General features: G+C 35.4%; 2 protein-coding genes across 5 annotated transcripts; both read right to left on the reverse strand.

The window, feature by feature from the left end:
• Positions 1-535: 535 nt before the first annotated feature.
• Positions 536-6,118, reverse strand: LOC105634240 (Putative N-acetyl-gamma-glutamyl-phosphate reductase). Of its 2 annotated transcripts, none has more exons than XM_012217073.3 (14): positions 5,699-6,118; positions 5,444-5,605; positions 5,037-5,147; positions 4,703-4,789; positions 4,515-4,565; positions 4,318-4,389; positions 3,337-3,456; positions 2,476-2,536; positions 2,285-2,365; positions 1,946-2,025; positions 1,749-1,838; positions 1,421-1,549; positions 1,195-1,328; positions 536-742 (listed from the first exon to the last, which is right to left on the reverse strand). In XM_012217073.3, exons 1-13 carry the CDS (start codon positions 5,750-5,752, stop codon positions 1,221-1,223), a joined length of 1,206 nt encoding a protein of 401 aa, XP_012072463.1. In that variant the 5' UTR covers positions 5,753-6,118; the 3' UTR covers positions 536-742; positions 1,195-1,220. The 2 variants fall into 2 exon arrangements, with proteins under 2 accessions (XP_012072463.1, XP_089572511.1); XM_089716385.1 differs by having other exon boundaries at positions 536-751.
• A 569-nt stretch (positions 6,119-6,687) lies between these two features.
• On the reverse strand, positions 6,688-22,503 carry POK2 (phragmoplast orienting kinesin 2). 3 transcript variants are annotated; one of them, XM_089716236.1, is made up of 38 exons: positions 22,229-22,503; positions 21,429-22,146; positions 20,862-21,017; positions 20,689-20,772; positions 19,755-19,874; positions 19,453-19,566; positions 19,272-19,364; positions 19,019-19,183; positions 18,851-18,921; positions 18,636-18,723; positions 18,493-18,551; positions 18,330-18,393; positions 18,174-18,239; positions 17,892-18,071; positions 17,467-17,571; positions 17,148-17,383; positions 17,005-17,074; positions 16,865-16,930; positions 16,583-16,627; positions 16,409-16,488; positions 16,183-16,264; positions 14,129-15,817; positions 13,297-13,701; positions 10,303-13,011; positions 9,985-10,092; positions 9,712-9,839; positions 9,526-9,613; positions 9,327-9,401; positions 9,008-9,250; positions 8,828-8,926; positions 8,526-8,600; positions 8,379-8,440; positions 8,129-8,240; positions 7,891-8,001; positions 7,573-7,743; positions 7,421-7,486; positions 7,183-7,302; positions 6,688-7,062 (listed from the first exon to the last, which is right to left on the reverse strand). In XM_089716236.1, the coding sequence occupies exons 2-38, from the start codon at positions 22,143-22,145 to the stop codon at positions 7,051-7,053; spliced, it is 8,934 nt and encodes a 2,977-aa protein (XP_089572362.1). In that variant the 5' UTR covers position 22,146; positions 22,229-22,503; the 3' UTR covers positions 6,688-7,050. The 3 variants fall into 3 exon arrangements, with proteins under 3 accessions (XP_089572362.1, XP_089572361.1, XP_089572360.1); XM_089716235.1 differs by having other exon boundaries at positions 6,688-7,067; positions 9,718-9,839; positions 22,229-22,501; XM_089716234.1 differs by having other exon boundaries at positions 6,688-7,067; positions 22,229-22,501.
• Between the last annotated feature and the right edge of the window lie 65 nt (positions 22,504-22,568).

Here is a 22,568-nt window from a genome sequence, read left to right on the forward strand (position 1 = left end):
AGAAAATAATCATTAATTAGGCCACATGTAATCTAATAATCTGAATTGAAGTACTAATTATTCTTCAAACTCCAGATTAATTTCACTGATGGTATTTTAACTTAGAAGATAAACAAATTATTGTACCTAGACACGATAAAATACATACCCCTCTCAGTTCAGATATCACTAATGAAATTAACACTCAAAATCCTAATAAACATAAGCTTGTCTAACTTTAGTATAAAAAATAAATCAAAACTATTGTTAACCAAAATAATCATTTGAATATCATTAATAAAATTTTTCTTTAGGACTTTAATCAGATTATATTATAGTTCATTATATCATACCAAATATAAAATCCGAATACTTTTTTCACCATAACGAAAAATATAAGAAAGTTCTATTCTTTTTTTAAAATTGATTAGAAAATAATTATCTTGATGGTTTTAACATTTTTTTTTTTTTTTGATAAATGAGGTTTCAGTTTCATCATCTGAGAAGGAAAGTTCCAACCAGCTTCCATCTATCTTTACTTTGTTGAGGCAAAATGGAATGGAAATTTCATTGGAATAAAAAGTTTTTGCTTTGTTAAATTAAGATTACAAAAGACAAAAATTACTTATTTAGTTGCATATATCTAATCTTTATTAAGTTGGTCCATGCTAATAGCAACACTCTCAACACTCAACAGTCAGCCTCACTGAAGATCTCTTCAAGGCGCCATAAGAGCCTTCAGAAATTTAGTTTTCCATATTACCTGCAAAAACTAAAGAAATATTACACATCATCCAATGTAGTTTATAGATAATACAAGGGAACAAGGACATAATTAGTCTTTCAAATTTTATAATTGAATTAAAAGCTTGAAACCTTGTCTGAGCTACAATGAATAGACTTGAGAAAAGAAAAGTTGAAAGTTATCACAATAATATCAGCTGCAATTTTAATGCATTACAAGGTCCAAAGGGTTTATATTTCATAACTGTATAATCAGCAAAGATGGTAAAGCAGCTCGAAGGCATTCTATGATGGTGACAGTTGAGGTTGGGTTTTACTACGTAACAATTATAAATTAGACCAGAGAATTGACCCCCGGAAAAAACAAAAAATTGGCAGTCCAAGAAATGAATTAGAGAAACATAATATACTAGCATAATGAAACAGCCTTTGTCATGTAAAGTCTCCAGGGGCCATGAGTAACATGCTTACTTGTGTTAGGATGAGGAATAGATGTTTCAAGGGAACAAGGGCAAGTTGTGAAGCCCCGTATTTTCTGGAAATCCCATCATTATGTTTAGATTTTGTAAAGCTTGGCCAGAAGCACCCTTTATTAGATTATCAATCTGCAACAGGGTTTTAAAAGATTAACCGGTGGTTATAAAAAAGTAAAAAAAAAGGTATAAATTAACTATATTTATAGAGGAGTGATACATACAACTGATATAATTATTGCTCTACCAGGAATTCGATCAGGAAAGACATTCAGGTAGCAAAAATTAGAACCTCGAACATCATGAGTGCGAGGTACAACTCCTTTCTCCAATAACTTAATGAATTCTTCATTCTAATGACAAAATAAAAACAAATAATGAATAGCTTGTGCCTAATCAAAAGAGAATAGATCGTAACCATAAAACAGAAATACATAAAGAAATGTGCTTCCACATATATCAAAGGAAAAGACTTGATTCCATTATCATCAAATATTATTCATCAGCAATATAAGTAGTAGTACTTCATCCAACAATTAGGACAAGAAATACCTCATAGGAAACCTTCAATTGCTGGTACAAGTCCTCAGTGGTCACTCCTGAAGCCATTTCCACATATATAGTTGATTGCATTCCGCGGCTCTAAAGAATGATAAAATACAAAGAAAAAACAGAAAATGCTTTATTCTTCTGTCAGCAAACAGAACAAAGGATATTGGTTTTACCATACATAGGTGCAGGACTGTTACCATTGGCATCAAGTGTGGGGTGAAACTGACAGTTACTTTTGAATGTGCAACGTCAGATAGTCCCTGTTCAATCTCCGGAACTGCAATTCAAAACCAGAATCCATATTACTACCTCAGATCACAATTGAACATGATCATGCATTTAACAAGATATTCCAACCATACACCATGAAAATAATTTTATTTAAAATAAAAAATAATTACTAACACAAAAGTGCACATAACATACGAATATAAAATAATTTAAGTGCGAATTTGCATTTCTTTTATATATTACATTCATGACTTCAAAGTGCACATTATATATGCAAAGATCCAATATCTAGGATTGAGATTCACCATGACGGTGCCGTGTAACACCATAAGACATAATTCCTTCTGTTAATTCAGTATACAGATTTGCAACCTTGGCACCACGCCCTGCACAATGATCAGCCATAATAAGCTGGTGAAGAAATTGATGCAAGTAGTAATCAAAATATACTGCTAACATGATATCGAGATATAGGATGCAGCAGAGAATCCCAAACCTGCTCCACTCACGCCAGACTTTGCGTCAATGATGATATTTTTATATGCAATGAGATTAGCCTGCAACAATCAGAAAATCATCGGGCACTGGAAAGTAGTTGATTGAAAAACACATCACCAGCATTAGGAAATCCATGATCAAAACAACAACTACCATATATTGCTATATAAACATAAGCAAGAAAATCAAATTCAGTAGAACAGTACACTGAATTCAGAATTGTCATTACGAGTATATCTCACATTCTTGTTACCAAAGCTTGATCCAATAAGCCTCATTGAGAAGCCGTCAAGTGCTGGTGCATTCCATGTCTCAAAACTAATAAAATCAAGTTATTGAAAAAACATCACACTGGAGGTTAAAGGATAGGCTGGATATCTACCAGATTAACTTTTCTCTTATGATAAACAATTTATCAGTCAATTTCCCCTCTCCTTGCCAATAACTTTGCTAATTTCTTCTCCAACGCCTGCCACACGCACTACAAAACTCCCCTTCTCTCTCTCTCTCTCTCTCTCTCTCTGAAAACATCCAGCATGCTTGTGTATCCCTTAGGTGCATACAGATTTGCATGTAGTATTTCATCTATTACTGGGTACGTAATTTTTCATTCCTGTTGTTTCTAATGTGATTTTCTCTTGCTGTTTTCTAATTAAAAATTTTGCCCCAATCAGAAAGAAAGCAAGCAAAGTAGAGCCCTCTTGTTTTTGAAGTGTATTTAGCAATACCTATAGGCTGTAGCAGCTAGATAATGGAAAATTAAATAAACATTGCCAAATACTTTTTCTCACCAGAACACAGAAAAGTAATACATTATATACCAGGAAACAAGAATTCAAACATAACAACCAGCACAAACCTTTAGTAAAGGAACAAGAGGGAGTTGAATTGATGTTGGATAACAACCAGGATTAGCAACTAGCCGTGCATATTTTATTTCCTTTCTGAAAATCTCTGTCAAACCATATATGGCTTCTTCCTGAATCCAGATAAGTATAAAAAATATCATACATTTGGGAGAAGGATGATAAACTGGACATGAAATCCTAGAACAAAATACTCAAATCAAGAAACAGACAAAAAAGAAACTCTAGAGCAATTTCCACTTGTGTAATAAAATATCCAATATTTGTATTTTGGTAGTAATGGGTCATAACATCTTAAAGTTTATGAGACCAAGCTTGTTTTGTGGCGTACATTTCATACACTAGCAACTGCTAATTAATAATATTCAAAAGATCTTTTCCTTTATATCACAAATTACTAGATTTTTTATCTACCCACATAATTTAACTATCCTATGCATTGATACTGAAATAATATTATTCTATACTTCATAGTTGAGGAAAAAAGATAATTTTCTTTTGTGGAACTTCAAGAACCTTTGTGATAGGCTTCATATTCTGCCTTTGATTGGTTAGGTTACCAATATTTGATATTATGTAAGCAAAACCTTTTTGCGTACATTGACAAGTACTCAATTGTCCAAACATTTTATCAAAAAATAAAAAAGATTTAAAAAGAAAAAATTCCGGAAAAATAAAAGTAATGTCCAGTATTTGATGCTGTTATATCTGAGAAAGAATAAATAAACACTGGTGAAAAAGTTGAATTCAAGGGCAAGGAAACCATATACATAGTTGAAAGTAGATGCTCAAAAATAAAGAATTCAAAATTTTAAATTTGGTTTAAAATTTATATTTCCAAAAGTATTTACAAATTCTTAGGATTGTACTACAGTATCCCCCACAGATGAAAATCTACATTAGACCTGTTACAAACAAAAAATTCTATGTTTTAGGCAGGTAATCGAAAAGGAAATGGATCTCAAGTACCTTACCTGCAAATCTGGTGCTCTATGTGACTGGCCATACCATTCTTCATACTCAGAAATATCTCGTAGACGGAAGTCCTAGAAAATTGTTAGGCAATACTTGATATGAGCCAATGCTGAATTTTCAAATTAGTCAACAATACCTAAAATAAACAGGACTATCAAATAATGCAAACTGTTTTGATTGTTGTTTCAAACCATACTGCAGAAAGATCAACGATCTTTAACTTTCTGGGAAGACCTTTAATGATTTCCTGCATAGAAACGGATTCTTGAATAATGGGGAGAAAGTGACTGAGTAAATAACTTATCTTTCAAGGAAATAAACTTCTATCAACCCTGAAAATATTGATGAAATGGACAAAAAGATACAAGGAGAAAAGGAATGGACCTGTGTTGTTCCATGAGGCAAACAACAGAATACAGCATCCACATCAGAAAAACTTGCATCATTAGTGGAAACCAAAACTGGTAGATCCTGCAAATATAAAGGAAATCAAGTATCAGTTGGTTAAAAACAGTAACAAACAAACTCCTCAATTTACTTTCGACTAATATTTAAATATTTTAGTTGAATTAGAAATATGATACACGGGAACTCCTTAACCTTAACCCATTCAATAATATGACTAACTCTAGCTTTTTTGTTCATATATATTCTAACTCACACACAGTAAACCACCATGGTCTTGATTAGAATTCTACAGAAATGTGGAGTGTCAAACCTTTTTTGAAATGAAATGAGGGAACACTGACTCAATTGATTTGCCAGCATTTTTGTCCGCAGTCATTACACTAATTTCAAAGAATGGATGATTTGCAAGGAGTCGTATAATCTGCCAAAAAAAAAAAGGATAATTTGATTTCTCATTTCTTCTCTAACATAAATAAAAAAAATTTGCCTTCTCAGCATTAAAAGCTTCAAATTGATAGAAGCAGTGCAACTTCTATAACAAATAAAATTCACTAACTGAACATTTCAAAAATGCCTTTCCTAGCTGCAGTTAGCAACATATGTGGCTTTTTTGTCATCCTAGTTTATCACTAAGGAAAGAAAGGAAGGAAAAAAAGAAAACCTTTTTATCCTTATAAAAATCTATTTTCTCCATTTATTTAAAGAGAATGCACAAACCTCTGCACCAGTGTAGCCACTGGCACCAAGAAGAGCAACACGAGCTTCCTTTTCCTGTTTCGAATTTCTAATCTGCAAGCTTCTGGTTGACAATGCCGCGGATCTTACAACACATTGCCTGTGCTCATTTCGTTTTCTCAAAGTTGAAAATTTCACTTGACCCTGAAAATCATATGTAAAATCCTAAGCAGAGCTTCAAATTAAAATTAAAAAAAAAAAAATTGGAAAACAAGAACTCTCATTTCGAACACTGACCTTGCACAAACAGCCACCATCAAGGTAAACTGAGTTGAAAACTGAAGTGCTCATTTTCTCTGTCAAATTCTACAAAAATTACAGAGATACAGACAGACAGACAGAGAAGCTTGGGTTGTATAGCAAGTATTGACAGGTTTTGAAGTATTATATATGCGAAGTCGGGAATTGAATTGAGTTGAATTGAAGCCTTAAGGAATTCGATGCTTTTGATGGAAGCTGTGAATTGTGGAATTAGAAAGAGAGAATAAAGACATATTTTTGAGTTACAGCTAAAGTGAAATTTTTTTTCTTATTATTCCAAAGCACCAAATGCGGTCTATGCCAAAACCAAAACCCTAGATTTTGAGTGTGAAAGGGTTTAGAAAAGAAAAATAATTTAATCTTTTTTTTGAGCACTAAAAGAGACAATTCAAACTGAATCTATATTATGAGTTCGATCACACACGTATTACTAGGCTCTCCGTGTGCAAAATTAATTTAAAACATTGGTTAGCAAAATAAGTTTGATTCATGTTAATACGTTTATTTTTTTTAATATTCCGTTTAAAAGAGTAAGTATTAAGTTATTGATTTTTAAACTAAGTAAATATAATTTAATTATACATCTGTATATATATATATATATATATATATATATCTTTTTATTATAAAATATAATATTATGAGATCAATCACGAAATAGAAAAAAAAAACATTTTATAAAATAATAAAACTAATAAATTAAAAATTAAATAACTTGTTAAAGTAATACCAATATATTTACAACAATTATAATTTGATGATAAAATTTCATGAAAATAAAATTACTTATCAATTATTATTTTTTATTGATAATAACCTTTTTTTTTTTTTTTGCTAATAACCATTTAATACCTTTAATTGCATTTGAACAAGGTCTTTCACTTGAGACTGAAGTTTAAAAAAAAAAAAAAAGGTTAAATTTGGCAAGAAAAAAAGGAAGGTAAATCTATTTTCAAGACTTGCACTTATTTGAAATCTACAAAGGGGAAAGGATCAATTTTCATTGAATTTTATGTATTTAGTTATTTACATGGGAATAGTACACAACAAAAGAATTGATATACAGCATGAGAAAAAAAAAATGGTACACAGCTCAACCTGACAAGAACCAAAACAAAAACAACAAATGAACGTATCCATTTTTTCTCTGTATTGTTACAATTGCTAGCAAAAAGCTAACTTAACCATATCCTTTTTGAGGCAGTGAGTTCTATCTGTCTAAAGCAGAAAGAAAAGAAGTTTGACTCCTTTTTGGAGTTTGACAGTTCTCATCTATCCTTGAGTTTACTGGTGACGCTTGAGCCATTACCTCCAACAATCGATTTTTTTCAGTGGTAATTCTGTTCTGTAAAAGGGTTTAGATTCTTGAGTTATTTGATAGTGATTAAAGTTTGCAAAGTAAAAGGAGAAAGCAGAAACAAAAGCACCATTTTCTAGTAATGTAAGCGTGTGTATTTTACCTTAATTGTCAAATCTTGGCATTCTCTTTCCAGTGAAGTAAGTTTACTTTTCATCTGCTCAAGTGCCTCTTCAGCAGCAGCAGGGGTTACATTGGATACAGGTTTTGTTATTCCAGCTACCTGGAAATTTATATAGCATGAGAATACTTCCTATTTTCTCTTTTATTTTATTTTATTTTATTTTTTATTTATTTTTTATTTCAATGAAAAAATCAAAATCATGATTCTATGCACATACCTTCAGAACACTGGTACACAAGCCAAATAACCTCTGTGCTATTTGTACCCTGTCATCCTCAGTTTCCTGTGATGAGATTTACTTTTGATTAGCCATCAACTTAGCTGCAGGTCAAAAGTCAGAACAGAACAGTTTTCTCTATTTGAGCTAACCTTCAGTTTGTTCATCAACTGTTGTTCCCCATCAAAATCTATGTAAGGACTTTTACCAATGGAAGAGCGATAATGTGCAAGCTCTTCCTTAACCCGTGAAAGAATGATCTCTGAACGCTGCAGTTTAGCACAAAGGTCTTCATTCTGAATTTTAAGGAAATTGTTCTCCTCCTATTGTGTCATAATAGATCAATCACAAGTTAATTTCAGAAGAGAGTTAATAATAAACTAGAGGTCTTTGTGAAAGCAATAGCCTTTGAAAGAAGTTAACTAAGTCGTTTCAATTTGATATAGTTCAGAAATTCGATCGATTCTTGCCTTGACTTTTGCATGATGATGAATGCGCTGCTGGAGGTTTTGCTGGCCAGACAGCTTCTTCACTTCACCTTCAAGTTCCATCAGCCTCTTCTTATTATTTACATTCTCCATCTGGATGGATTAAAAAGCAAATAAATTAGATACAATATTTAAAAGGACGAAAAAGAACAAAGGTCTACTTCAGTTTATTCTTGAATGTACTGAAGAATTTTACAAGTCATAGGCTTGTAAATATTACCTTCAACATGTCATTTTCTGCTTTAAGTAACTGATCTCGCTGATGAAGCTTTTCCAATGCTATTTGTGCTGCAACCATCTCGGCCTGTTTACGATCAATTTCCTCTAGCCATCTAGCCAAGAAAATGTAAAGATTCATGCTTCAGAAATTTCTAACATTCATTTTTCCCCCCTTTCTCTATGTTATGGAAAAGGGAGTGAAGAAAGTGTAGGGGGTCAAGTCACAATATTTTGAGGGATGACATGCTTACCCTCGCCTTTCCTCAATAAATTCATTGAGCTGCTGTTTGAGTTTAATAAGCTCTTCCTTCTCCTGCATGAACAATGGGCACAATTAATATAAAGCAAATAATAGTTATCCGATTTTACTATCACCAAATAATAATAAAAAAAAGAACCTTTGGTTGACTTTCCGTGCTATTAGGTTGGGCTTTCTCTGCTATCTTCTGAAGTTGCTTGTTATCCAACAGTGACTGTCATTAACCAAAGAAAAAATAAATAAAGATGCTCACAAAACCTTTTATTTTCATTTTTTTTGTTTTTAATTTCCTTCTCTTGTTCAGGTGTAGGAAATGGCTTTATGTCAAGGTTATTTGAGAGTACAATACTAACATCTGTACATGGGAAAAGTATGGTAATGTGTAGTTTACCACACTCATAACACAGATGTACCAAAATGGGATTAATTATGTAAATTTACCACATAATTTGTCATGTCCAATTTTACTCCCAATAAATCTCGAATAACATCATGCGTCATGCTCTCCGCAGCAGCTAATCTCGCATTTAATGCAAACACCTGAAAAAAGCACAAGCACATCTAACAACAAGAACGATGTCAACACAATGATGAATTTATAATTGGACTGGCAAAGCCTACCTCTTTTTGTCGACCAGCTGCTAGGGATTCTAGCTCTTCAATACGCAACCTAGCAGCCGTAAGCTCCTCATCTTTTTCAGATTTCATTTGTTGTGCCAAACCCAAACCAATGCATTTGAAAGGGGAGCCAGAACCCCTAGACTTGGAGGCATTTTTCTCTAACTTGTTTGATGAAGAATTTGCAATGTGGGAGAAATGGCCTTCAGGTTTTACTTGCTCAGCCATGGCTTCCAAGGCCTTGAACTGTTCCCAATTTCATGATCAGTTCACAAACTTCAATTAACTTGAGAAGAAAAAGCAGTATAAACTCCTAGCATACCTTCTGCTTATACTCACTGGCCTGGGCTTCTGCATGCAAATTTAACTCAGAGATATGTGCCTTGCATTTGGTGATCTGTTGCATGTTAACAGAAGCATAAACTTCAAATGCTGAGACCTCATTATAAAGCAATGTGCTACCAAAATTCGTTCAATCATCATTTGAATGGAACCAAACTAAGTGTGACAAAGAACTTTACCTCTGCATCTTTCTCAGCAATATCCCTCTCAAGAATCTGTATGTGCTTTAAGGCTTCTTCAAGGCCTTTCTCCTTCTCATCCAAATGCCTAGAGACAAAGTAGAATCATGTATTGGTGTTTTGAAGAAACATTTACAGCATCTAAGCAAGCAAACTTCTATTGAATTGGAAAAATTATAAAGCGACCTGAACCTTTTCATGTCACTGTCAGCACTTTTAACATTCTGCATCTGATGATTTATAGCATGAAGCTCCACCTCTAGCTCCTCTCTTTGTAATCTTTGTCGTTCAGTTTCTCCTTTAAGAATGTCAACCTAACAAGAATTGGAGCATAAGGATGGAGATCAGAAAAATTTTATTCGCAAAATTTGACCAGACTTTAAAAATCATTAAATGCATAGGGTGCTGTGGTCATAAAACAAAGTACATGCCACATCATCAGAGTTCATAATATATAACCTTATTTTCCAGTACATTTATGGTGCATTCTAGCTCTTCAACAGACCGCTCTAGTAGCTTCACCTCTGCTTCCTTTTCTTCAGAATAGGTCTGCCTAGATTCAGCTATCTGCAAACCATGAAACAAATTAGAAGAATCGCACATCAAAAGATAGGTGCAGTGCTTCGTCTAAAGGAGCTTGAATAGCATATGCTAGCAACATGGAGCTTAACTTTTTAGCTCATGAAAAATAGGCTAATTGCATTCAAGTTGGCAGTTGCTGTGGCGGTAAGTTGGTCAGGGTTACAACTTACAATGTGAATGCAAAATAGAATTTACCTGTTGGGCCTCCAATGCAATAGCTTCATTTTCTTCAGCCCAAGCCTGTGCCTTTTCAAGCTTTTCTTTCAAAATATGCATCTCCATTTGTAGCTGATCTCTTTCATTAGCAACTTCATCCAAGTTGGTCCTTAAAGATTCAATAGTACTATTCATTTGGCCAAGAGTGCTACCCATTTCTGAGAGTTCCATCTCCAAGTTCTCAGTCAAATTCCTTCTCTCTGATAATTCTTCCTCAAGAGAACTTTTTGCAGCTAAGGCTTCTTCAATTTGATCTCTCAGCTCCATATTTTCACAAGTAGACAATTTCAGGGTCTCACATTCCTTCGCCAAATTCAACTCAAGAGAAGAGATAATACCTATTTTCTCCTGCAACTGGGCTTCAAGCATCTGACTGTGAGCAACAGCTTCAACAAGCTCACTTGACTTCAAAACAAGATCATCTTCCAAAGCCTCCAGGGAGGCCATCATTTCCTCAATTTTATCCTTTTGATCCTTAGTGCTAGATGCAGACTCTTGTAGCAAGCTTAAATCAAACAACAGTCCTTTCAAAATATCATCTTTCCTTAATAACTCAACCTGGAGACTACTGTTGTCAGATACCAGCTCTTTAGCATGGCACTCCAGATACTCGATTTCTTCTGAAAACTTTAATGTCCTTTCTACAGCTTCAGATATCTCAGACAACATTTTCTCTACAACCGTATTTCTTTCTTTGTCCAGCAAACTAAATAATTTATCCACATCCCCCAGCAGATCAACACACTTCATATTGTTCAGGCTTGACTTGGAGAGAGCTTCATGTATAACTTTTTTGTGAGATTTATGTTCATTTTTCAAAAGAATGTTCTCATTCTTTAATGCATTCATTTTATCAGCAAATGTTTGCAAATCATGGTCTTTTGAGCTTAATTCTGCCATGGCAACGGACTTACAATGCAGTAGTTCATTCACTTCATTATCTTTCATCTCCAAATCAGTCTGTAGACTAGCAAGAAGAGTCTCCAAGGACAAGATTCTCTCTTGTAACCTGTGATTTTCCATGTCAGTGATCTTAATATGGCTTGAAAATGATTCAATTTCAGAAATTTTCTTCTCCAAATCTTGGAGAACTATGCTGTTATCTGTCTTTAACTTCCAGGCCTCACTTTTAAGTGTCTCATTTTCGTCTTCCACACCACTCATTCTGCTAAGTTCTACATCTTTCTTGTCTAGTTCAGTTTGATGCACGCTTGATAAAGTTTCCAACAAGCAGATATCCTTCTGCAATTTCTGGTTTTGTTGATCAAGAATGGAGATATGACTGGAGGAGCCATCCAATGCTATCTCTTTGGTTTTCAAATCATTTAGCAGTTTCTCGCGATCAGCTTCTAGTTCTTGAATTTGAATTAACAGTCTTGCCTTGCTTTCCATGACTTCATCCAATTCACCTTTCAACACATCATTTGAACACGCTGCATCCTTCAGCAATTGAATCTCTCCTTCAAGGCTCCTGTTTACCTCATTCATCTCTGTAATTCTTAAATGGCCTTGGTTCAGCCAGGACAAAAGATCCTGAACCTCAGTATCCTTGGCCAATAGAACTTGTTCTTTCAACTCTCCATCCACCATTAAAAGAACCATTTCTTCCTTCAAAGTCTCAAGGACGGAAGCATAACTTCTGTTCTCTTTCTCAGCTTCATCTTTCTGGAGAGACATCTCTTCCAGCTGTGATGCCAAGACAAGTGACTCGATGTCTTTTGAACAAAAGTCCGTCAGGAAAAGCTCAGCCTGAGAATTTAGAAGCACCTCTTTCTCTGTCAGAATTTTCTCTTGATCAATAAGAGACTGGGCAATGTTCCTGTTACTGAAGTCCAAGTCCTGCATTAGAATAGAAAGCTGTGATCCCATGTAGTTGGACCTTTGTAACATCGATTCCTCCTGCAACTGTAGGTCAAAGATCTTTTTTTCAAAAGTGGTTAACTTAGTGCTAAGATCTCCAGTTTCCTCCTCTTTCCTCAAGATCCGATCAAAACTGTTTTTGATATCAGCCAGTAATTTCCCCTTCAGATTTCTGCACATTTGAAGATCTTTACTTGACTTAGAATTGTTTTCTCTCAGATCAGCTATAATTGTGTTTGATTCACACAAGCCATGTTGCAACAATCCATTTTCTGCATTTAGTCCTGTCGCTGTTTCCAACAAAATGCCCATATGACAGAGATGCAGCACTGATACAGCACAATCCTTCAAAATTATCTCAGACCAGACATCTTCAAGCCATGTCCGCACCAACTTTTTTGAGTCTAAGACTAGAGCCGTGATAGAAAGAAAATCACACACCAGATAATTGAAATTTTCCTTGAAAGAGGTTTGAATCTGTGCAATAATACCCTCCAGCTCCAAAACTAGATCGCTTGTTTCCACCAAACTTAAATGAAACTGTTTTTCAAGGTCTTCAACTTGCACATTCTTCAGAGAATTGATGGATTGCAAACTTCTAACCTCATTCATCAGCATATCCCTCTCATTGGTTAATGTGCTTTCAATTTGTTTCAGCCTTTTCATGTCAAGTTTCAGTGTTTCATTAGCTATTACCAGTCCATTAATCATAATATCAGCTTCTTTCATGGTATCTTGGGCCTCTTCAAATTTCGCAAAAATACAAGAAGCCTCTGCTGCCTTCTGGGCTGCAACTATCTTTGCATCACCAACTTCCATCTCAAGAAACTGTAGAAGAAATGTAGAAAATAACGGATAAATAGTATGGGGATGCAATAAAACCTACATGCCTGATAATTAAATCTTAAATAGTCAAAAGTAATTGCAGGAAATGCCAACAGTTCATTATTTGTCATATCATTTTAAAAACAGTTATTCTTGTTCAGGCAGATAGCGCATGAATTATATAAATAAGTAGAATGATATGAGGTGTTTGTCTTCAGGAAACCCCAAATTATCAATTGGTTGCAGCAGAAATTTGAGATTACAAATTTAAAAAATGTAACAAGCTACCTCTTTTGTTTGGCAACAATGAATTCCAGCTTCCTGGACAATTTGTTCAAGTGATTGTAGTTTATGATTGCCAGCATCTATCTTTAGTTCAAACTGCTTTTCAAAAGCATTCATATCTGCTTGAATTGCAAGTATGTGAGTTGAGAAGCATTTTAAGCTCTCCTGACTTTGTTTCTCTGACATCCATATTTCTTCTTTCTCACTGCGTAGTTTAGCCATTTCCACTTGAACCTCTTGCAAGCTCTCAAGAGCAGACTCAATTTCCTTTCTGAGAAGAATAATGGTAACATCTCGATCACAGACATCCTTGGAAGTTCTTTTGAATCCTTCATTTTTTTTCTCACAGGAATCTATTTCAACAGAACTTTCAGGGATACAAGCACTTAAGTCCTCTCCAGCATCTGTCTGCAACAATTTCCAGACATAGCAGTTAAATCAAACTCATATCAGAGACAACAATGGCATTAAAATGAGCCCCAAAGTTTAAAATAGGCCCTCTAAGTCTAGCTATAAACTCAACTATTCCATCATAATTCAATTTTCATAATCTAACTCCTTAATCATTAAATTTCATCAATCAAATCTAATTTGTGTAATCAATAAGCAAGTTGTTTTAAGAAATAAATATTACATTTGGTTTTTTCTTTTAATTTTTTTAAAAATAGTATAATTTTAAACTAAAACATGCATATTTCATATATTAAAGGAAATTAGAAAATGGCCGCTGTCCGTTTGGCTTTCTTGATCAACTTAGAGGGCCAATTTGTAACTGTAGCCTAAAATTAAAAGTAAAGGAGCATTAAATGAGCAGAACTCAAGAGGATTAGCTTACCCGTACATGGCTTCTTTCTAGAGGCTCATGATCCCCCTTTGTTTCATTCAAATCATGATTCCTGTCATGCTTCAATGAGATGCTCATGCTTGATCTGAGTGACGATACGCCAGTTTGCAACTCAGTTAGTTTTTCTCTTGTCTTCAAAATATCATTCTCCTCGAGATCTTCAATTCTTTTTGTCATGTCATTAGCACGTTTCTCCTCTTCCAAGAGTCTATGTTGAAGATCGATACATGTTTCCTTCAACTCCACTAATTCTTTTCTCAAAGACTGAATTTTTTCCTCCGCCTCTTCAATGACAGCAGCCTGATCTGCTAAAAGGATGTCTTTCCTTTGATTAATCTCTGTTGACTCACTAAGTTGGGCAGCCTTATACTTTAATTCATCAAGATTATTAACATTAACTTCTGAAAGCCTATTCACGATAACAAAAGCAGCTGTAGCACAATCTGATGATTTGCTAGCATGAAGTTCAGCCAGTTTGACCTTCTCCTCGAGCTCTACAATGGTAGATATTTTCTCCTTTAAAAGGGACTTCAGGAGGACAATTTCTTTCTCCTTCTCATTGCACTCTTGCTGTTGTGCTTCATTGATCACTAATGCTGCTCCCCTCAAGGACTTAAGCATGCACTCCATTTCACTTCTTTTATTATTTGCGTCCTCTAAACATTTGCCAAGTTCTTCAATCAATAACTCCTTTTCAGAGATGACTCTAATTAACCTGCCAACTTGTTCAAATATCCAGATCCGTTTTTGTGGAAAGGAGCTAGATATAAGGTTAAGCTGATCAGCGGCATCTGTAAGTGCTTCTTGCCCATCTGCAAGAATTTCCATCATCTCACAAGCCAACAATTCCCATTCTTTAGATGATTTTTTCAGTTCCTCGCGTTTACACTCCAGCTTTCCATGTAACTGTTTGTTGTCTTCAGTTAACAATTGTAACTTCCCCTGCAGCTCCTTCAACTCAGTTTCGAGAAGCATCACACCTTCTTTAGTCTCCTTCTCTTTCAAATGGCAATCATGAACTTGCTGCTGAAGAGAGGATAGTTCTTCTTGCATACAGACAATAACCTCAGCAGTTTCAGCCTCTGCCTGCTTACGGATTTCATCCCTTTGTTCTTCATTAGTCGTCTGAAATGCATGATCATTTTGGTACCATGTGTTCAGTCTCTTGGCCTTCTCAAGGGAATATTGCATCCTCTTCAATTTTGTCTGTAAAGTGGAGTCCTCGCTCTCTGAATGGTTAGATGGGCAATCTCTTAACTCCTTTCTAGAAAGTTTGTCCTTTAAAGCTATTATTTCAAGCTCCTTTTCATGTAAAAGCTCCATGTAATGGCTGTTACTTTTCCTCAGGTCTTCCATGTCATTTATTGATAGTATTTGCTCAGACTCCAAGGCTTCAACAACTGACTTTGCCTCTTTCAATTCAAGAGTTACATCTCTAAATTGCTTGCTTATAAACATAAAATTTTCTTGTGCCAGCTCTAGTTCTCCACTCAAGCATGCTGCCCGTTCCTCTGCTTCAGCATGAGATGATTTCTCTTCTTTGAGAATAATCTTCAATATGTCCAATTCCAGCTGCAAATCCAACATTTCTTCCGCATATGAATTACCATTAATGCTCTCCACCTCATTCTGATCTTCCTTACGATTTCCAAGTCCAGATTTTAGAGCTTTCGAAGAATCCTGAAAATCATGAACGTGCATTGATCAAAATATGCATGAAATAAGAGATATAACAAAAAAGAAGAGCATACACATACTTAACAAAACAAGAATATTGTGTAGTAAACTTTGTATCCCCTGGCTTTCATTCTATGTGTATATTTAGTAATGGTACAGCGTAATCCCTTAATTACAGCAAATCAATTCTCCAATTATATCCCCAAATTACAGCAGATCCTATTAAATGAAATCATATTTAAAACAATCATAATCTTGACAGCTGGTATTGATAATACTAACATGCATATGACTCGGCAGAACATGTATTGATACTAAAAGAAAGTGTGCATCTTTCTGAGACTAGATATTCCAGGACTCAAAAGTACCTTAGTAGTTCTGATATTACCATCTTCATCTTGGGTGGTAGATTTGAGGTTCTCTAACAGAAAATTTAGATCATTTATTTCTCTGCAAAAGATGTGGAATCAAAAGCACATCAATAAAGCCAAAAAACTCGCAGAAAAAATAGAGGGATTTTGAACCACAAATACATATAAAAAGTTTTAGCTCAGAAACAGGATGCCGAATGAAAAAAAGCACTGAGTTCCTCACCTTGTTAGTTTTTGATTCTCTTCCAAGCAAGAATTTAAGTTACGCCTGCACTCTTCTAACTCATTGAGAGTGTTCTTTAACTGAAAGAAAAAAGTAGAAGGGAGTGTCACATGCATTAATAAACTTATGGAGAAAAAAGTTAAATAATTTCTTGTTAAGAAAGCAGTAAGCAACCTCTGAGTGGAGAGAATTGTCTTCATTGATGATGTGCCTAGCTTCCTGAGTAAATGAGGGGGGAATTCCAAACCAGTAAGAAACAGAAAGATCCTAGCTACTTGATATACATCAAACCTATAGCAGTCTATCAGGTTGCACAAGCAGGAATAAAAGGAAAGGAGAATGCAATAAGAGTATTTAGAAGCTTCAAAGCTATTTCTGATCCTTCCCACATCATTTAGTATGTTAAGACTTGAGAGAGGAAAACCAGAATAATTTGAGAAGGTACGAAATACAAACCTGAGGTTGGCTATTGACATTTGGATGGTTATGCTGTATGGATTTCCCATCAAGATAATGACGCAGCTGCAAAACAAGGCTTTTTCAGTTCAGGTCCCATACATGGAAAAATAAGTTTTTGCATCTAATTCCATGAATACCTGTTCCCGAAGTCCAGATACTTCATCCAAGAGTATTTCTTTCTCCCCTTCCTCATAGAAATCTTGAAATCTATCGGTGAAATTTTGTAATTAATTGAGCATCTAGTACCATATTCTGGCAAAACAAGGAAAAGAAAAATTACCTTCTGAGTTGGTCCAAAAGCCTTATATTCTCCAATGCAAAGCGAGTTACTTCAGGATTTTTATCTACTTTAGCTTGAAGCAACTGAATCTCTTCACAGAGGGCTCTGTTCTCTTCAAGCAAATAAGTATCTTGCTGCAATGAACCACTGAGTAGTGATTCTGTTCTCTGAATTTTGTCTTCTCGAAATCTAAGCATCATTTTTGTGCTCCTGGTCTCCTCCTCTCTTTGACGAACCTGAGATGTAGTCAATGACAGGAATTTTGACCACAGTTGACAAACAGGCAAAGAAGGAAGTTGTATCAACAAAAGTAGTATACCAAACGGTTCAAATGCTCAATCTCTGCTTCAAGTTTCTTGATGCATGTCTCTGCCATTTGTTCTCTTCTCAATGCACCAGCAAGTGTCATCTCCAAAGACTTCAACTGTTTGAACATAGATTTTTATTAATATGCAATATTTGCTGAACAGAAACATTAATATGGAGGAAAGCCAGGTAAAGCACAAGCTAGATATTGGTAGGCATGGGAAACATCTTAACAGGTAAATAATAAACTTAATCTTGTTTGACTTCAGGTGCCTATGAGCAGGAAAATGCCCCATCATGTCACTGAAGAGGCGAACACTTTGCAAGAAAAAAAAAATTAGGCATCCTACTTGCTTTCTTTAGTAGCAACAATTCAAACTAGCTCCATTAGTCATACTGTATTCCTGAATCATCATAATGCAAAATGTCCTAGTATACCTGCTTAGTAGACATTCTGATAACACCTTTTGCTTCAGATCCAAGCAAGCCATCAACCTGTTGTTGATCAGCTTCATACATGTTCTCAATGTCGATGGAATCAGTAGTTCTATATTTGATGGTTGAACCAAATGACAAAGACCTGGAGACGTTTTGACGTTTTAGGAGAGATAGTTCCTCCTACTCAACAAAGGTACAGTAATTTTAGTACAAGTTATTGACAAAATATATATATATATATATATATATATACATTTAACAGAAACTTAATTAATGGCACACCTTTAGAAGCCTTATTTGATGCTGCAGTGCTATGACATCCCCAGTGGCATCTTCGTTCACCACGGCCTATATAACATGGTGAAATTCAAAATTAGTGAACTTGATCAATGCCCTGGAGAAAGTCAACCACAGAACATTGGTGCAGTACAAGCTTACATTATTCTGGATAAGTTTTGCTCGCTGAGCAAACTTTAAAGTATTTAGTGTTTCAGCTGCACAGCTGCAAGGCAGAAGTTAGAGAAATGAAAAGCCTAATTGTAACTTCACAGGCAACTAGAAAATTGAAACTGTAGGAGGTAGTTTCAAATAGGTGACCAACCATATGGAAGGGCTAACGTTAGCAATAATCATTGTTTTTGAATTTCCACCAAGTGAGTCCTGCATCATATTTCGTACCATGTATTATATAGTGAACGAAAAACACAATACTGAGGAAAGTAAGCAAACAAGATTGGAACTAACCTGAAGAAGGAAGGTCAACCTTGAATCCCTATAAGGAACATGTTTTGGCTTCCCATTTGCCACATCTACTAGAATCATAATTACATGACTGCAAATAATGGCATTCATTATATTGCCAGAAAAAGAATTAAACCAGGAAAATGAAAAACATAACAAGAGGGCAGAAAAGACTGATAGGTCTAATGTCCAAACAAAATTAGGAAATATTTCAGTACCCTAATGTGGACAATGATTTGTTTATATTTGCTGCTTCCTTTAGGCGCTCACCTTCAGCACCTGAACTTTTCTGCCTGTAGTTGATAATTAATTTGGTCATCATTCAGGAATAGGTCACTATATTATGCAAAGGATGTATAGTTCAGGAAATGTTGAAAGCAACAAACTTGCCTTTCTGAACCTGCAAGATCAACTAGGTTCAGTCTAGCAAACCGTAGGTTAGTTGTAGAATCTTTTTCCCAACTGCTCTCAATTACACATGTAAAAACACTATGTGACCGACTGCTCTCTCTATTCATATTTGTTGCTGCAACTCTTCTATTTAGAGAACCCTACATTTAACAAAGTTCAGTTATCAAAATGCACCCATGCAAGTGAATACGATCACAGAAGGTACAGAGACTTTAAGTAAAGATTAACCTGAGTCAATAGCTTCAAAATGTCGCTCACAGTTTGAACTTCAAATTCTGACAAATTTTCTACATAGACACCCTTTTTGACATCCTCTCTCAGCTACAAAGGCAAAAACAAATAAAATGGCATGACTAAAACTATCTGAAAACATATCATAGCTAAGTCACTTGATAATAACGAAACTTACAAGCAAATTGGAAGATGAGGGATCAAGGAGATCGGTAATTTGTTCATTGTAAATCTCTAAGAAAGAGCACTTGCAATTATATTTTAGCCTTTCATCCCTTCTACTTTCTTCTTCCTGAGTAAAAATGAAGTTAAGCATTAACAAGAGAAAGACATTACATTTTTTATGCTTAGAGTTACATCTGAGAACTTTTACCATTGCACATGTAATTATGTAAGCAAAGAATGTAAAAAAAAGTTTATGTTCTATGTGCATGTGTCAAAGGTGAACTGGAAAGATCAGGAAAAGAGTAAAATGCATACAGCTTGAATCCTTGCAAACAAGAATTCAAATATCCTTGGTGTCATTCCACGATGTAGGCTGGGCTTGACTTCTAAATCATCAATTTCACCAAGCATTGTGTATGTCTTCCCACTTCCTGTCTGCATGACCAAAATTTCTTTTGTTAAATTATGTCAATATATTTGTATGGGGATTTTATGAAAGAATGTTGTGACTCTCTTAATTGCATGAACACGATTATTGCACATCTTTGTATCCTACAAAACACTGCAATGTCCAGCTTCTGTACCTATTATGCTTAAAAACTAATGGATTGATGCTTATTTGTTTAATTAACCACTTGCAGTGAGTTTCGGGAACTCTAAGCCAAAAAATGGGAAACCGTTGAAGTAAAACCCTTTTTCAATTTTTTTTTTTTTGCAGGCAAAATAACAAAGAGAATTTGCACCCTCCTCAAATACCATTTAGAACAAAGACACAAGGGTGAAAAAAATCTTAGTGCTCCCATCTTGCGTCATATCAATACTTATATCTCAGGCAGATGTCTTCACATGAAGAACTGTTAGAGGAATCTCTCTCTCTCTCTCTCTCTCTCTCTCTCTCTCTCTCTCTCTCTCTCTCTCTCATATAGGCAAAGAAGAAAAAGGACAAAAATAGGTTCTTATATGGGGTATATCATCTGTCAACATAGGTGGAACACAGCCTCAACAGAGAAAGCATAACATTACTTGAGTCCAATAGGACAAGCATCAACGTGTCCAGACCTCAGAAGCTGCATTGTTTTCCGAGTACATAAAAGTTAAAAGAAACAGAAAAGGAAGTGTATGCAAGTTACCACCTGCTATGTAATCATGCATATGTACAGCTCAGACTGGCGGCATTTACTTCACATTGTGGAAATGCAAATGAAAAACCATAAACGATGCCAAAAGCATCCTGTGCGCAGGAGATTACCTGACCATAGGCAAACATACAGCTATTGTAACCAGACAAGCAATTTTCCACCATTGGGAGACCAGCCATCCTAAAAAGCGTTTCCTGCAAATGACAATCATGTAACACTGCTTAACTTACAAAACTGAATTTTTTGGGTAAAGATTTAATTGATCTCTACTGTCGGACCAGACCTGATCTATTGTCTCACAGGCTACATGGTCAAATGTGAAACGAGTTTCTGGTTGCCCAATCCAAGTGATACTTTGGGCGCTTTCTTGCTTCAAGCACCTGTTGTAACCATGAATGCTCTTTTCCATGCTGTTGAGCGGACGCATTCGAATAAGAACCTATATAATTTCATCAACCTTCAGCTTAACTTGCAAGTGCAAAGTATCCATTCAAAGAATAAATAAAAAATTTGAAAAACTCAATCCCGAATTCAGTCTCTCAAACATCAGCACATATTCACCAGAAAACCCTATAATCATTAACTGAAGCTAAGGCTATTTTATAAAAGATGTTCAGCAATAGCATTCTGTTTCACCTCACTCTGAATACTACTATTAACTTAAGTCAAAACATTGTTCAGGATTCCAAATTGGCTTTGAATTGCCAAAGTTCTCTCTCAAAAAAAAAAAAAATGCCATCTCTACCATTAGTTTTTCTTCATATATTCATCCCAGTTACTTCTGGAGACTGCACCAAACATATGCAAAGAAAACAAGCACCTCAATAATCAAACTATAAACGGGACATACCTGTACATTGTGTTCCATCCAAAATGATGGATCCTCCTTGAGATCAAAATGAGGTACTTCAACAGTATTAACAACTGTAGTACTTGAGCCACCAGAAACAGGAACACCTCTATATAATGCAGCGAAATTCCCCATACGCCCTCCTCCAATACTCCCATCCAACTTATTCCTAATCCCTGAACTCGGAGGCTTAGAAACACTCTTGGTCGGTGTGCTCTGCGTGGAATTAGTTTCAGAATAACTTGAAACAGGCCTCCCCACTGTCCTAGAGGATCTTGGAGTCGTATTTGGCAAACCTCCTCGGCTCGGCTGCATTGAATAGCTATTGAAATCAGTTCTCACTTCATCACGCGATTCACTGGGAGTTGAGCTAGGCTCATTCATCTGAGCCCACCCAAACCGGTGCTTGGCCGGAAATGCCCCTCCTCCTCCATGTTTATCTGGCGTACGGAGAGGCAAAGTAGAGTCAGCATTTCTGGTCTTGGGCTTAGTTGGAGTTCTGCAAATTTTACTTCTAGCAGTCAATCCTTCTTGATCCAATTTAGAATTAGTAGGGTGGGGAATAGGGGCTGGGTCTTGAATCGTGTTCAACGGAGGCCTAGATGAGTCAGTGCTAGCTTGACTCCCTAATGAATCTCTAGGATTTACAGGCACATTTTCGATTTCCTCATTATGCTTGCCCGAATTTCGGCGCAGGAATTTGAAATCCCTCAACATCCTGAAACGAACAAAAAAAATTGTCAAAAAACTAATAATTTACATGCACATTTTCCGCATTTTTTCAGTGAATAGATAAGTACCTGAGAGTGGAAGTGAAGAACAAAATCCTCAGATTTCGAGTCACTGAAACTTGAGAAGAAGAGCTGATTTCAGCTGGGTTTAATATTGAAAATGAAAATGGAGAAATTACTGGATCTTGGTTCGAGTAAGCATATCTCTCTCTCTCTCTCACTCTCTCTCTCTGAGTCTTGGATTTGAGCTTACTTACAACATCACTGTTTTTCTGTTCAGTGTTTGAAATTTTGGGTTTAAACTTTTAAATCGAAAAAAGTTGGGGATAGGAATGAACGGCTGAGATTGGAAATAGAATTTGAAAATGGAGTGAGTGAGAGGTGAGGTGAGCGTCTCGCGGTTTCGGTA

This window comes from Jatropha curcas, chromosome 11, assembly GCF_041381405.1.
Source record: "Jatropha curcas cultivar XTBG-Jc1 chromosome 11, XTBG_Jcur_1.0, whole genome shotgun sequence".
Classification (NCBI taxonomy): domain Eukaryota; kingdom Viridiplantae; phylum Streptophyta; class Magnoliopsida; order Malpighiales; family Euphorbiaceae; genus Jatropha; species Jatropha curcas.

What these genes read in the sequence shown, in the direction of transcription:
- LOC105634240 (XM_012217073.3), bottom strand. Translation starts at nt 5,752, where the DNA reads ATGAGCACTTCAGTTTTCAACTCAGTTTACCTTGATGGTGGCTGTTTG. An exon ending in CTCATTTCATTTCAAAAAAG is followed by an intron (nt 4,790 to 5,036) that starts GTTTGACACTCC and finishes TTATATTTGCAG; the next exon opens with GATCTACCAGTTTTGGTTTC. An exon ending in GTCTGGCGTGAGTGGAGCAG is followed by an intron (nt 2,366 to 2,475) that starts GTTTGGGATTCT and finishes ATCATTGTGCAG; the next exon opens with GGCGTGGTGCCAAGGTTGCA.
- POK2 (XM_089716234.1), bottom strand. Translation starts at nt 22,145, where the DNA reads ATGTTGAGGGATTTCAAATTCCTGCGCCGAAATTCGGGCAAGCATAAT. An exon ending in TATCTGGACTTCGGGAACAG is followed by an intron (nt 16,931 to 17,004) that starts GTATTCATGGAA and finishes CTTGTTTTGCAG; the next exon opens with CTGCGTCATTATCTTGATGG. An exon ending in ATCATCATGCAAAAGTCAAG is followed by an intron (nt 7,744 to 7,890) that starts GCAAGAATCGAT and finishes ATGACACAATAG; the next exon opens with GAGGAGAACAATTTCCTTAA.